We start from the raw sequence: 13,993 nt of genomic DNA, 5'->3' as shown, positions 1-13,993 counted from the left end.
AGAGGAATGCCACGGGGCTGAAACAGCATTACTCACTACATCCTCTGAGCTGAATAACGTGGAGTCCTCCAGCTACTGAGGAGGAGAAGGGAGGGGTTCACCCAGCCGGGCCCCAAACAGGGATCAGCACAAAGATGAAGGAGTGTGTTTTGTGGTGGTGAGGGGGGTACAGGCAAAGGAAATGGGTCTATTGCTGTCAGACCACACATGAATTGTGACTGAGCAGTAAAGGGACAAAGAGTTTAATATCTAAGAATAGTTCTGATACAATAATAGAGCACAGAAGAACTGCCACCATGCAATGTGTTCCCTCTCTTGAAATGAAAAAGTGTTGCCGCAATTTCTGAATGCGGCTTTGACATATGGGCTGGGTGCTTAAGTAAACTAGTTTAATATTTTGCTCCTGACATCTGACAGACAGATTATTCAGACTTGGATTCAGTTCAAGACTTCACTGAACTGTTAAAAAATGTTGCCATGCTTTCAGCCCTACTCCTCCTCTTTTTAACCAATACAAACCAGTTCTCCAGAGCTGAAACTCAAAGCCCTTGAAGCCACATTAACACAGAGGAGAGCATCTGGAGACTGGCTCTGAACACACTGAGGACAGACATAACTAACCAGTACACCTACTGCAAACCACAACTGCTGGGATTTTTTCTTATTCTGTCTCAAGTCAAAATGAAACGAGCAGCAGTGAGCAGTCATGGAAGTGAAACTACACGAGGGTGTGTAGGGGAGTGGCACAAGTTTCTCTTTAAGAGCAGCATCACGAGGGTATGATCAGCGCAGACCACATGGGCCACAACCAGGCCTCACACTCACCCTGGAAATGAGCTCACTGCTGTTACTCAGCATTTCCACAAAACCAGTCTGACACTATGTGAGTGTACTCGTGTCTTCGCAGCTGATTACTGCCAAAGCACCCGTTTAAGGCTGAATGCTTCTGAGAGACTTCGGGACACAACCACTAAATGTTAGCCAAATTAAACCGGAGACGCGTCAGACAAGGTGCGAAGATTCATAGACAGTTTTCTGTGCTCAAATTAGCAAATTGCACTAAAATAGAGCAATGACGTGTCTCTGTCACTATCACAGGGAGTGACTGATTATCCGTGGCACACCCCACACGGAGCCATTCTCACAAGCAGGCGGAGGAATTCGCCAACACCTATAAATAGGAAGATGCCAAAGGCAAATATCTGGGTCCTCAGCTATTCCTTCCTTTAACAACACCACACACTGAGAAGTCCTATGGCATCTTAAGTGCTGACTAAGTCAAATACACCTCCATACACAAACAGTGGCATCAATATGACACAAAATACACCATTTACTAAATATATAGCTGCTATATTAGTTGATTTTTAGAAATATTTTGGTAAACATGTTTGTATTTAGACGTTTTTTTTCTAAAATGTTCTGGGTGAATCCCCTGACATGCAGCCACAGTACATAGAACTGGCTACACTTGGTATTGAAAAACGGGTTATACAGGAAGTGGCTAAAACAATGCTTTTCCTCCCCCTGTGCTGTCAAACAGCCTCAGAAGAGCTTGCGCTAATGACATGTCATCTATTTAGGATTTCAGCTACTGAGCTTTATAATTGTATTTTACAGTGAGAGGAAATTAAAAATCCTTGCTTAACAATATTGCCAAGAATAAGAGCCATAAGGGTCATGATCAAAATAACACATTACGTAGTACCACTTGTAGTTATTACATAACCACATCAGGCGTACTGGACAAACATTAACACAGTAACTAGCGTCAACATTCATGAAAGAGCTTATAATGCAATTTGGGGTCCGATGATTAGGGTTGGGCATCTGTTCCTTTTCCTTTTCATTACTTCCCTTTCTCTGTAGTAACAAAACTGTAGTCGTAAATAATAATGTGTTTATTGAATAAATGAAGGAGTGTAACCAGAGCTTTGTGATTATGTGGAAAATCAACAAAGTTTGAAAAGAAAGAAAAATAAAAACAAGACCAGATGCAAGTCGTACGTCCAACTCCTCTCTGAACCCAGCATTCTCACCCAGATATACTCTCATGTACCATCAGAATCAGTGCTTGGTAGTACATAATAGAGTAAATAGTAGTAAATAAATGTGTTCACTCATGTTAAGCTGTAATCTTTTATCACAGCAAACTATTTATTAAAATCCCTGAACCCCAGCAGAAAGACAAAGACTGATAAGGACCCTTTAAGCCAAAAGGTCCTGTAATCTCTTCTGTACAAGATAACTTTTCAGACCTGGATGTAATGACTCTAAAGAGCTTTGGGGAGATGATAATGAGGGCAGACACTTTCTCCTTTCTCAACACAGACATCTCACAGACATTCCAGTTAGTTAGATGATGAAAAATGCATTAACAGCTAAATTAGAAATATAGAGTAACAGCAGGGTATACCTGGGCTTAATTATACATAAAAATACACCCAACCTTTGCTAAATGTGCTTATTTGCTTTCTTTCCAAGAGTTAAACTGGAGGATTTACCACTGTCATGTCTGTACATTCAGGCTCCATCAGACATTACACAGACTTTATATCCAGGAGATGGCTGGATGACGTCAGTTTAATGTTTAACAGATTCAGACATTTGCCTTCTCCTCCGTGTGATGTCTAAATAATGTCAGGTTTGCAGTGCATGTGTGAAAGGGACTACACAGAGCGGCATAAACTGTCTCATCTAACTCTCGCATATGCTAATTTCCTACAATGTGTAAGTATTCGTTAACTCTAAAAATTACTTGTTGTATTTGTGTATCTGCTTTTAAAAATAACACTAGGCCTTGATTAGCTGCCTTGCATTAATCTTTTCTATAAAATGACTTTATTCAGAAATTGTTATTCATTTCCACACCATTTTGTTTCTGAAGCAGAGTATTGATAACATATTTATAGGTCAACACTGATGCTAGATGTCAATACAGAAACAATATGCACTGTACCTGGTCAAACAGCTGCTTGCCAGTGGTACTGGGCTGGATGGCAAACTCCAGCTCAGCGTCCATGGTGGTGACGCGAACGTTGACCTGTGGAAAAACATGAGAATAGAGAGTTCAAAAGCTGGCCCAGAGCAACGGAGAGGTTCTCATAGGTGAGGGCTTATACAGACTACTGAACACTGCTCGAGTGTGTTTGCGTGTGCATGTGTGTGTGTGTGTGTGTGTGTGTTTGGTAAGGGGGTGTATTTGCAGAGTAAACATATGGGGCTCTGTGTTTATCTCTGCTTCCTCAGAGCCAGACGGGCTGATTGAAGGGGATTCTGCTGCAAAATCAGAGGTGTTTTTGGTACGAATATTCAGTACTTACTCCAACTTTTTAATTTCAAGGGGTATATGTATGGCTAACTGTACTTACAAGTTACCAAGTTAAAAAGAGGCACCATGTGTGTTATTCTGTATGGCTACACTGAAGAGAGAAAGACTAAAATAAAGCAGCTACTTCAGCCATTCACTCCCATTCACAGAAAATTAAGGCACGCCTTTCAGCTCTCTAGTTAATCATTAATCGGAGTGGCCTAAGCATTCAAAAAGAGGTGGTCCATCTAACTGAAACCTGCTTTATGAACAGAGGATTTAATGTCCACTTACAGTGATCCACCCCAGTGATTAATGTGTGATTTCAAAACCATTACAAACAGCCTGACTGCAAAGAATAATGAGAGCTGACGTCAACAGTGTCCCATAATGGAAGGAAACAATATTCTGTGTTGTAAGGTTGATTAGTAATCAGCAAACGGCATCTGAATTTCACACAAAGGCCATGCAACAATGCAAAGATATTTACAATAGCTGCTTTGAGGTCATGCACATACTGACTTTTTTCTCAGTGGGCATAACGTCAAATGGTATTTGCGGGGGTTTTGAAAAGACCCTCAAAGTATTGACTGAACTTATTAATGCTCAGTGAAAATGACACAAAGAGACTAGTAGACACAGAGAAGGCCTGCTAACAGAGCCCTTCAGTGACATCTTTCATCTCCAGTCCATTGTGAGCAGCACAGAGCAAATTCAATGACGCCCACTGGAAAGGGGATGTCTGGGCTGCAGCAGTGACTTGTCTGGTGATTCAGAGCTCTACCAGTTCCTATGAAGCTCCACAGGCTGAGCAACTAACTGTCAGGCTTAAATCCTCCAGAGAGGGTAAATCCAATCACAGCGCTGGATGGGAAGAGCCTCACCACAGCACTATCCAGGATATTGTAAGAACACAGTAGTCTAGACAGTGGATTTTCAAGGATGCACCATTTTTGTTTTTTTTCACACGTGTCTCCTGCTTTCAAGTAGCAGACTCACTTAGGGACCCCGGATCTGTGGCGAGGCAAAAATTTGTTTTACTATCAAAACTGACATCAGGATTCCTACAGCTTAAGGCATATTAAATGTAATATTTATTATTATTATTGTTATTATATTGTAACTCTACAATGCAGCATCAGAAAAAAGCAATCCATAACATCCTACTTTCAATGTCTTTGTATTTTTAAGACTTTTGAAAGACTACTTTAAGACATTTTGATACCAATTACAGCCTTATTTTAAGAATAATGACTTCAATGGCTTTTAAGACTTTTTACGGCTCCGCTGGGACCCTGGACATAGCGTTTGTAGCTCTGTCCCGCAGTGTCACATGTGCATACAATTTTAAACTTTTGGAGTCCAACGGGGCAGTTTATACCAGCTTTGAGTCGCTGCTAAAATGCAGGTGGAAGGAGGGGAAGCACTGCATTTACTTTACACAGCAAACAAAGATCCCCTTTCAGCTGCAGAGCCCCAGCAGCCCCTCGCTATCATCATCCAGCGGAGCCAGATTACCAAAACTACCACAAAACTGCAGCAGAAGTGATCAGAAACTGCTGTATAAAAGTGTTATTTTGCTACTTGTCTAAAAAGCAATTCTATGATTTGACAGCAGTAGCTCTGACAGACTTGGGATACCTCATTCAACATCATAGTCAACATTTACAGCCATTACACAGGGAGCACCTAGAGAAACACACCCTAAGCAGCAGAGAACGGAATATGTGAATGTGTGGAGCAGACAAGCCAACAGAAACCACTGAGTGAGTGATATCTGATCTCAAAGTAAGTCCTCCGACAGTAACTCACAATAAACTGAGGCCATTCAGAGCGGTAAAGAAAACATGACACATATGCTAAAAATATACCGGGCAAGGACCCAGAGTTCCACAATGAGCAACTTTAGTCAGAGGAAAGTATGGGCGTTTATATTAACCATATAAACCCCTGCCTCATGAATCATAACAGTAACTGACTCAATCATTTCAGCTACAGGAGCAGTGGTTCCCAAATCTGACAATGCATTTACACATTTTCACACTTTTGCTGGAAGGTTGAAAGTTTTGGTAACCAAGAAACAATAACAAAACAAGTAACACGAGCTCTATGGTAACACAGGTGATGCAGTAAAAACAGGAGATTACAGTACTGACGACCGAAATGTGATCAACAGCATGCAGGATTTCTTGGTTCTTTCATGAAACATGTTAAAATACTTTTTTTTGTCATATCAAAAAAAAAAAAAAAACATTTACAAGAAATAGTTCAACATTTTCAGGGGAAAACTCTTGTTCGCTTTCTTGCCAGGAGTCAGATGAGAAGATTGATACCATGTCACGCCTGTACGGCTACAGCCAGCACCCCTTTAGCCCAGCTTAGCTTAAAGACTGGAAACAGCTAGAGTTGAACTGTCAAAACTTGTTATACGAAAAACAAAGAGTAAAGGTGACAATGTCTACGGGCTGCACTGGTTCGTATATTTGCATTGAATCGTCGCTTTACAAGGGTCACAGTCCAGTGAACGCAGCCACACACAGAATACAGTGTATGTAGATTGATGTGAGACTAATCTTCACAAGCACTAGTTCCACCCAGAAACTTTGAGTTGTACGTCGTAAGCAATGCATCGCGAGGTTAGCACAACAGGCATATTGGCGTGTGAGTCAATAACATTATGGCAAGCACAAATGAAACGCTGAAGCTGGAAGACCCACTTGATAAATGTTTAGGTGCTTTGAATGATTAAATATAACCAGGGTTGAACTAATTCAAACACTTCTCCAAATGCGCAAGTTTTATTTTTACCAGCTGTGACATCATCCTAATGGTTAATATTGTTTTCACCGCGTGTGTTTCAAAATGGCAAAATGTGGTAATTTGTGAGCTTTAGCGGAGACAACCTTTGAAAGGCTTTCAAAGGCTCTGTTCAGAGTCTTTATGCTAAGCTACCAGCTCTGAATCTGATGGCTACATAAGGACATGAGAGTGGTTGTGATCCTCTTAACTCTTAGAAAAACTCAATCACAGTATTCCATGCAAAAGATAGAAACTTTATCCTATTAACCAGTTCACCTTAAACATCCAGGTTCCAAATATAAAATAATATAAAATAGAAACAAGGGACACTTAAGAGGTAATCATTACTGCTGAGAGCTGAGTCAACTAATCAATTCAACAATAAATGAACTGACAGAAAAGGTACTGTTCTGTAAATTTATCAATAGAGGCACTCCTCAAGAACGCTCAATACTTCCTAGTTCCAACCCGCCTTCCCCGTCCCATATAATCACGGCCTGTATATCCTTCCTTAAGTCTTTCAATGAGGAGGTTAAGGAGCTGCTGTGGGTCACGTTAAAGAAATGAGGTGGTCATCACCTCGGTAGTTAAACTGTGAATAGGTTGCACTGCATTCTTCCGTGAAGACCATTCAATATTTAACCCTCTGCATAGTTTACATGGCTTTACAAGAGCCGTCTCCAATGAGAGTCACCATGGAGATTCCACTGAAATGGTCTCAGAGTAATATAACCATAAAAGATGGCTACTATTTGAGTCTAGAGAAGTAGAACAACAAGTAGAGGGAGAACAGGTTCATTGTGTCCTTTATTTTAGAAAGTGACATTATCTCGTAAGTCACAGGCTCTGTCAAGATTGCGTACATAAACAAAATTGAAGAATCAGAGTTTAAGGACCTGAACATTTTTTGAATTTGTGAATCAGGTCTCGAGGGCGTTCCAGCCATGACTGAGTTATCAATTATTTAAAAGGAACAAACACTAACAATAGACCTGGATATTAAAAGGCAACACCCACCCATGTTGATTGTGGTCACGACTTGTATGTTTTTTGTCACTGGGCTGTGACTGCAAGGAAACAGGATTCTGGGAGAGCCAAGGAGCGCTATCCTTTACTTGTGTGAATGACAATGTGTCATTCAGATAAGTGAAACATGAGTCACAGTACAGGAGCAGTGACTACTCCTCAAATCTGGTCCGACGTCCTGCCGCAGGGCGTCTCGGTCCTCTGTCAGAAAAGGTTTTTTTCCAAACATTGTTGGAATGTTTGATATGAGGCCAGGTATCTGAGCAGAAATAATTCAGACTGCCTGGGGGTTTCTGTGCCAGTTAGCATCACGTTTAAGGCAAGTTGGCACTTTTGTCCTCTTTGATCTTTGCTTTTCAGGGACTACAGCTACTCTACGGATAAATTCCTGAACGTTTCTATAAATCTGGATTAAGTCTGCATGACTGCTCTACCTCATTTGATTTTAAAGCAACCTTTAAAAGTGATATTATAACCGTGAAATTCAGTTTTAAAGATTTTTGGGTGGCACTGCATTGTAGTAATTAGTGGTGAGAAAAGAAAGACAGTCAGGACAAGAGATGTGATCATAATGCTGGATTTAAATCTTGGACATCATGTAAACTATATGACAGGTATCCTACACCCAAAAATGTATAATTCATATCACTTGCCTTGGAGATGCAGGTGCATTTTTGTGCATTTTCTCCAATTATTCATAAATGTTGTATGGGTGAAAATTAAAAAAAAAACAGAAACTTGATGTCGCTCATAAAAGTCTTACAGGTTTAATGACAATTAAGTTTTCCTCAACTTTAATTCAATTTATATTATCATTAGAAAGTAAATAATCAGTTAACAACAGGTACAAATAGTCCGTTAACATCAGTTTCCACTGAAAATTAATATTGCCATGATAATGAAAGTACAAGCAAACTGACACTTTTGAGAAGGTTCTCTGAAATTTCTGCACAAAACAAGATGAGTTTTATAAGGTAAGACATTTATTTATGGATTCAATATCTCTGTTCCACTATTATGTCATGTTTAATAACAAGATACTATACGAATGGGTATCGAATTAAACTGTAACTGCAATTATCAATTAATTAATCAACTATTATGATCACCTTTTGATCGTTTCAGTCAGTTTTTAAGCCAAAGCGCAGAATAATTTCTCTATGAATGTGAAATATTTCTGCTCTTCTTTGTCATATGTGACAGTAAGTTTAACAGGCTTAGCGATACCGTAGCCTTGCGGTAGCTTTAGAGTGTTTTCCATCATCCCACCGTCCCCTTCCTCCTACAATATGTTTCTGACTAAAGGCTTGAGCCACTGACACTCATCAAACTGGTAATCTTATTACACACTTTTCACAGACCTCAAAATATAAGCCCTTATTTACATACATCACCAAGGCTAAAAGTGAAACTCAGCATCTGCAGGATTACTTTGAGGGAAGCTTTCTGGTGGAAACAGCATCAAAGGAGAAACTTAATTAAAATGTACTTAGTGTCCTATTGAAATTTTTGCTATGATGCAAAGACTCATGAGGCCACATGTTAAACAGTCAGTAACGTGAGAGGATAAAATTTAAAATAAAGGCTTGTATTCTTTTCTTGATATTTTAGCCTGATGGCAACGTCTAAAAAGGCTGTTTTGTGGCGGAAGGACTCAGTGTGCTGCCGCTATCGGACAGTAATGATGTCATTTCCACGGAGACGCTCTTGACAACCAAACAAACCGACAACACACTTTATGACACTGACCGGGGCTTTAGTCATTGTCATCACAATACGCCGCTCTGTTCAGCAGCAGCATGTCTCTGTCATGATCTGAGCAGCATTTCAGCAGCAAATTATGCCTCTCTGTTTGTCATTTTAACTGAAATATTTATAATTTTGTTTGTATTTTACATGTTTTTCTTATGAAACTTTAATAACTGTGTGTCTTCGGTGTCTATGGACTTTCTAGTCTGCTTTTTCAGTTAAGAACAGAGGATAGAGAAACGTTTAAAAGAGAGGAAATTTGTTTCATTCATACCATGTCCAACAGATTTGCATCAAATTTGTCTCAATACTTCAAAACTCACATAGGCTGAAATTTCCTAACAGTGAGCTGAGCGAGGGACATGCTCCATGTGCGACTGTACAGTATGTGATCCCTGGGGTGGGGCAAAACGAATCAAGAATAACTGAGAGCAAAGACCAGCTTAAATATGTAGGACATCTCCATTAAAAAATATTTCTTTCTTTTTGTCTTCTGTTTTGCTTTTTCGATAATGAAAAGCCACTGATTTCATAAGTCACCATTTCTCATTTTAACCAAGACTCCAACATGACTTCAAGAGACTTAGAGTGGACCCTGTGTTCAAGACCAACTCCTGAGGACATAAACAAGACATTTTCCACCCCCCTTGTTTATGATGTTGCACAAGTGTTCAACATTATAGAGAATGATGTCAAAGATCCTGTGACTATGACCACCTACACTGTAACCAGGCTAGAGTATAAGGGACTGTTAGTTATTTATGAGAGATAGTTGCAGACAATTTATAGATTTTATTTTTTTAAATCGCCAAAATTACACAATTTATCATAGCCAGAAACTGTAAAACAGAAGTCATCGTTGGATTTTTTAAATTTCCGATGGTCATTTGACACATCATGTACAATGACCACTTCCATCACAAAAAAAAAAACATGACCAAATCTGAGCAAAAAAAAGTGATATTTCACCAAAATCACTTTATTCTACATGTCAAATTACAAAATTTGGCCCAAAATAAACTGTTTTCACTAACTTACCAGCATGCATGACAGGAGTGAAAAACCAAGGCTTTTTGCAACTCCAGGATTTCGTCTTTAAATTTTCACTTCAGTGGGAAATCAGTGGGAAAGTCTTTAAAATCTAATAACTAATTTATGGTGAAGGGATGGCCATGCAATTTCTGCCTGTCACTCAGAGAGGCTAAGGTCAATGTATTTGTAGTTCAGGAGAGGGTAAAAATAATAAATAAATAAACAAAGTCACATCCCAGACAAACGAAGAACAAACGAAGAACAAATGAAGAACAAATGAAGAACAGTCCCTGTCTCGCAATTCTTGTTTCTGGCTTAAAAGTAAAGTGGATGATGTTAACTGAAACACATGGGACACCCCCAGGATATGAGACGAGCATGTGATTTGAGCTGCATTCCCCTTTAACACAGACTCTACAGATACTGTCAGTTTCTATGACAAGATTAAACATTCAATCCAGTGAAAATTGACATTGTGAAAGCTGTTATTCAGTTTATAAATGTTTTCCTCTTAAGATTAAAGACCTGTGTTTTGTCTCTGACTCACTGACTGAGGATTTATAAGAAGTGACAAGTTAAACACGTGTAATTAAACTGACATAAATCTTTCAGTGATCACACAGCTTGGAAGTTGAAGAAATAACTTTGATAGCATCACTTTAACAACCGTCACTCCCAGGAAGTTATTCAAGATTTGTTTCTCTAAGTTAGAAACAAAAAAAATGTCACAATTTAAAAACCATCACCTTTCAGACAAATGAAATGAAATGAAATTTTCACACTTAATATAGTATTTTGAATAACTTTAGCATTAGTGTCAACATACTACCATTGACTGTGCCAAATATTTGACAGTTGACCAAAAAGCTAAATGCTCTTAATCCAACGTAAATTAGCTAGTTAGCTAGTTTGATGTAAGAAAATGTGGGGGAAATCCTCTGTCAAACGTAAGATTATATTGAATTTAGGACGTTTATTCACCCGTTAACGTCACCTGTCATGTTTCAGTGAGCTCACTTAAAGCAGTGATACAACCAGCAGTGACTGAAAATGTCAATAAATCAAACGGTTAAAGTTACTCACCGCTTTGGGCATTTTTCTGTCCTTTTCCTTGAACTGTAAAATAAAAAAAGTGTTTCCAAAGAAGAGACCTGTGCTCCGTGTGCCTTCCTGGAAAGATAGAAAGAAGAGAAACAAGTTTCAGCCACTTCGGCGTTACTTAAACCCGGCTGAGAGCAGCTCGGGGGACGGTCATCAGGATGAATCACCGCCACACCGACGAACCGAGGACGGAGCACAAACAGGAAGCTGCCCGCTGCGGATTTCAGTATAAGAGCACGAGTCTGGGCATCTGATCATTGAGAAGTAATTATTGCTTTAGAGATCCCATCAGGAGTTTTACCCCAGTCATGACTAGGTGTCAACCGATAACCGATATGTATTTGCAATAAAAAATGAACACATTTTGTCAAAATTTTGAATTTGGAATATAACAAACTCCAACACAAAACTTTGTTTAACTCCCTTTGGCAAATGTCTCATCAAAACTGAAACTTTCAACATCAGAAAAAAAAATTCCACAACAAATCTAAAACATCTACAGGAAATATTTTATTCTCTCTGCAATAACCATGCTGGACAAAATGAAACAGACACTCCGTTACATATTTTATATATATCTTATTTTATTTTATGTCTGTACTTTGTGAGTTTGAATGTGTCTTAAGTGTGTTTAATAAAGTAATAAAGTTTATCTTTTTTTGGTTTATCTTTATTATATACAGCAAGTTCCCTGCAACTTTTTTTTATAAAGTTCAGTGAAAATGTAAATAAAAAATAATTTACTAAGTAAAGGTTCCTCCCATGCTGATACTTTCTTTGCAATGCATAGCTGACTGCCTTTCCTGGTGTTGGTTGAGTGTAATATGCACACTTTTTCATTAATTCATTTTATTGGCGAACATAAAATAAAGTCCCGATATAGACGATCTGCAAATTGCCAAATATGGGCCCTGATAATTGGCCATGCCAAGAATCTGTCAACCCCTAATCATGACCACAGTAAACCTTTATTTTTTACCTTAAACATCTTTGAGCTGCAACAATTAGTCTATAGTTGAATTATTTGATTAGTCACACAACAGAAAATGTATTGGCCACTACTTTGGTAATTGAATAATTGTTTGTCATTTTTGTAAATCAATAAAAAGCCCAACGTTTACTAAATTATGGCTTGAATGTGTGGACCTGTTTGTTTTGTATTTGATGGTAGTGTTTCTTTTCGTTTGCTTGTTTTTTGTTTTGTTTTGTTTTGTTTTGTTTTGTTTTAGATTTTAGGTGCTATTGTTAGGGCCCTACCAAAAGCTTTAGCTAGCTTATTTGGAGTGTCCCTTTCACATGTTTTTTCCTGTTGTATTTTATTTTGTACCACTATTTTCTTTGACCTGTGAATAAAATGATGATGATGATGATGATGAGCTTAAAAGTGCTGGACTGATCAAACATGCTAAATTAATGAACATCAAATTTTGATTTGCTTTCTGTCTATTGACTTAATGATTAATCCTTAAATCAATAAGAATGGTTAGATCACATTACAACATAGTATAATTAAAGACCTACTGCATATCTCTCTTCAAAAAAACATGTAAATCCATCAAGTATCTTTTCATAGTATATATATATATATATATATATATATATATATATATATATATATATATATATATATATATATATTTTTTTATATTATTTTATATTTATTTATATATATATCAATTTCTTTTTTTTAACAGCGTACATTCCCATATGGTTTATTCCAGCCCTATCCTTTGGTGGTTGTTGTGCTGAATTATATTATTCTGAAATGTATTACAGGAAGTCGTGTAGTTGTGTTTTAATTTGACACATCTTCCATACGCCAGGCAGGTTAAATATGGTATTCAACGTGCCTCACCCACTAGCTATGATAAAGTAATAGTCCCCACCCTGCCCTGTTGTAGTCTTTTATTTAGACGTCTAACCTTAACAACAAAGCCTACACCCCAAATCAGACTAATGGAAACCATTTACACATTTAACTGGTCTGCACCGCCTCACAAAGTCGCTTTAAGAGGCAAAGACACAATGTTACATTAACTACAGGTGATGAGGTTCACTGCCCCAGTCGTATACAACATTTGGAGTCTGTTACATTGAAGAAAATGTGAGAAACTAATCATTTCCAGAGTGTATTTCCACAGGAGGGTTGCCTCTATGTTTTGGGAACACACCCACAGTGACAGTGAAACCATTCAAACCCAGCAAACGAGAAATTCCACCTCTGTGATCGCCGGAGTACACGTACTTCACAATAAAACAAATACTAAAACTGTCAAAACATTACACTTCGGGATATTTTTTTCTGTAATAATAGCCTGCTGTTGTCCTTTGTGCGGGAGCTTCCTCTGTGCTGCACTCATCCTCACTGTAATCCCACAGACACCTGTTGTCAGATTTGTCTCCTTCGTGCAGCAGAAAGTGCGCGGAACTAAGTGTGAAAAGTGTGTTTCTGCACAGTCTTGTGTTTGCTGTAATGCGGGCTGCAGTCAGCACAACAGACAGGTCATCCACTTATTCAAGGTCTTACCGCAGCTGATGAGGTTTGGAGATGATCGTCTGAAGATCTCAGCAGCAGATTTCCCCTCCCTCTGTGCAGCCAGGCGCAATATGGCGCTCATCCATCCCGCTGGGCTGATCCTGTTCCTGCTGACGCCGGCAGGAGCACAGGTTCACAACCCGGGGTCCGGGGACCTGCAGGGGACTCTGAGGGACTGCCCCCCACAAACAAAAGGAGTTTCATCATTATTTAACCCTTTCAAACCTGAATCATCAACTCTTTCATTGAGACACCTTTCACAGGTATTCAGACCTTTGTACGCTCAGCAAATTGGTGCAATTTCTTTCAAAAACATGGGGAAAAGGCAATGAGTAATTAGTAGAGGAATAATGGGGGGGGGGGGGGGGGTTCAGGTAGGCTAATTTTCTTTGCAATTTCTGGGTCATTTCTTCTTAAGTTGTTATTGCATTTTTCCTATG

General features: G+C 38.8%; 1 protein-coding gene across 1 annotated transcript in view; it reads right to left on the bottom strand.

Annotated features, from left to right (window-relative positions):
- ezrb (ezrin b) overlaps nucleotides 1–13,561 on the bottom strand; it is a 46,031-nt gene extending 32,470 nt beyond the window's left edge. Inside the window, exons 1-3 of the mRNA XM_042503520.1 lie at nucleotides 13,545–13,561; nucleotides 11,000–11,086; nucleotides 2,960–3,043 (exon numbers count right to left, since the gene is read on the bottom strand). Of these exons, the coding sequence (XP_042359454.1) occupies nucleotides 2,960–3,043; nucleotides 11,000–11,011 (96 nt within the window). The 5' untranslated portion in view covers nucleotides 11,012–11,086; nucleotides 13,545–13,561. The remainder of the gene's footprint in view (nucleotides 1–2,959; nucleotides 3,044–10,999; nucleotides 11,087–13,544) is intronic.
- Nucleotides 13,562–13,993: the final 432 nt, after the last annotated feature.

Source organism: Plectropomus leopardus, chromosome 16 (genome assembly GCF_008729295.1).
Source record: "Plectropomus leopardus isolate mb chromosome 16, YSFRI_Pleo_2.0, whole genome shotgun sequence".
NCBI lineage: Eukaryota > Metazoa > Chordata > Actinopteri > Perciformes > Serranidae > Plectropomus > Plectropomus leopardus.
This window is presented reverse-complemented; position numbering and strand designations above follow the sequence as displayed.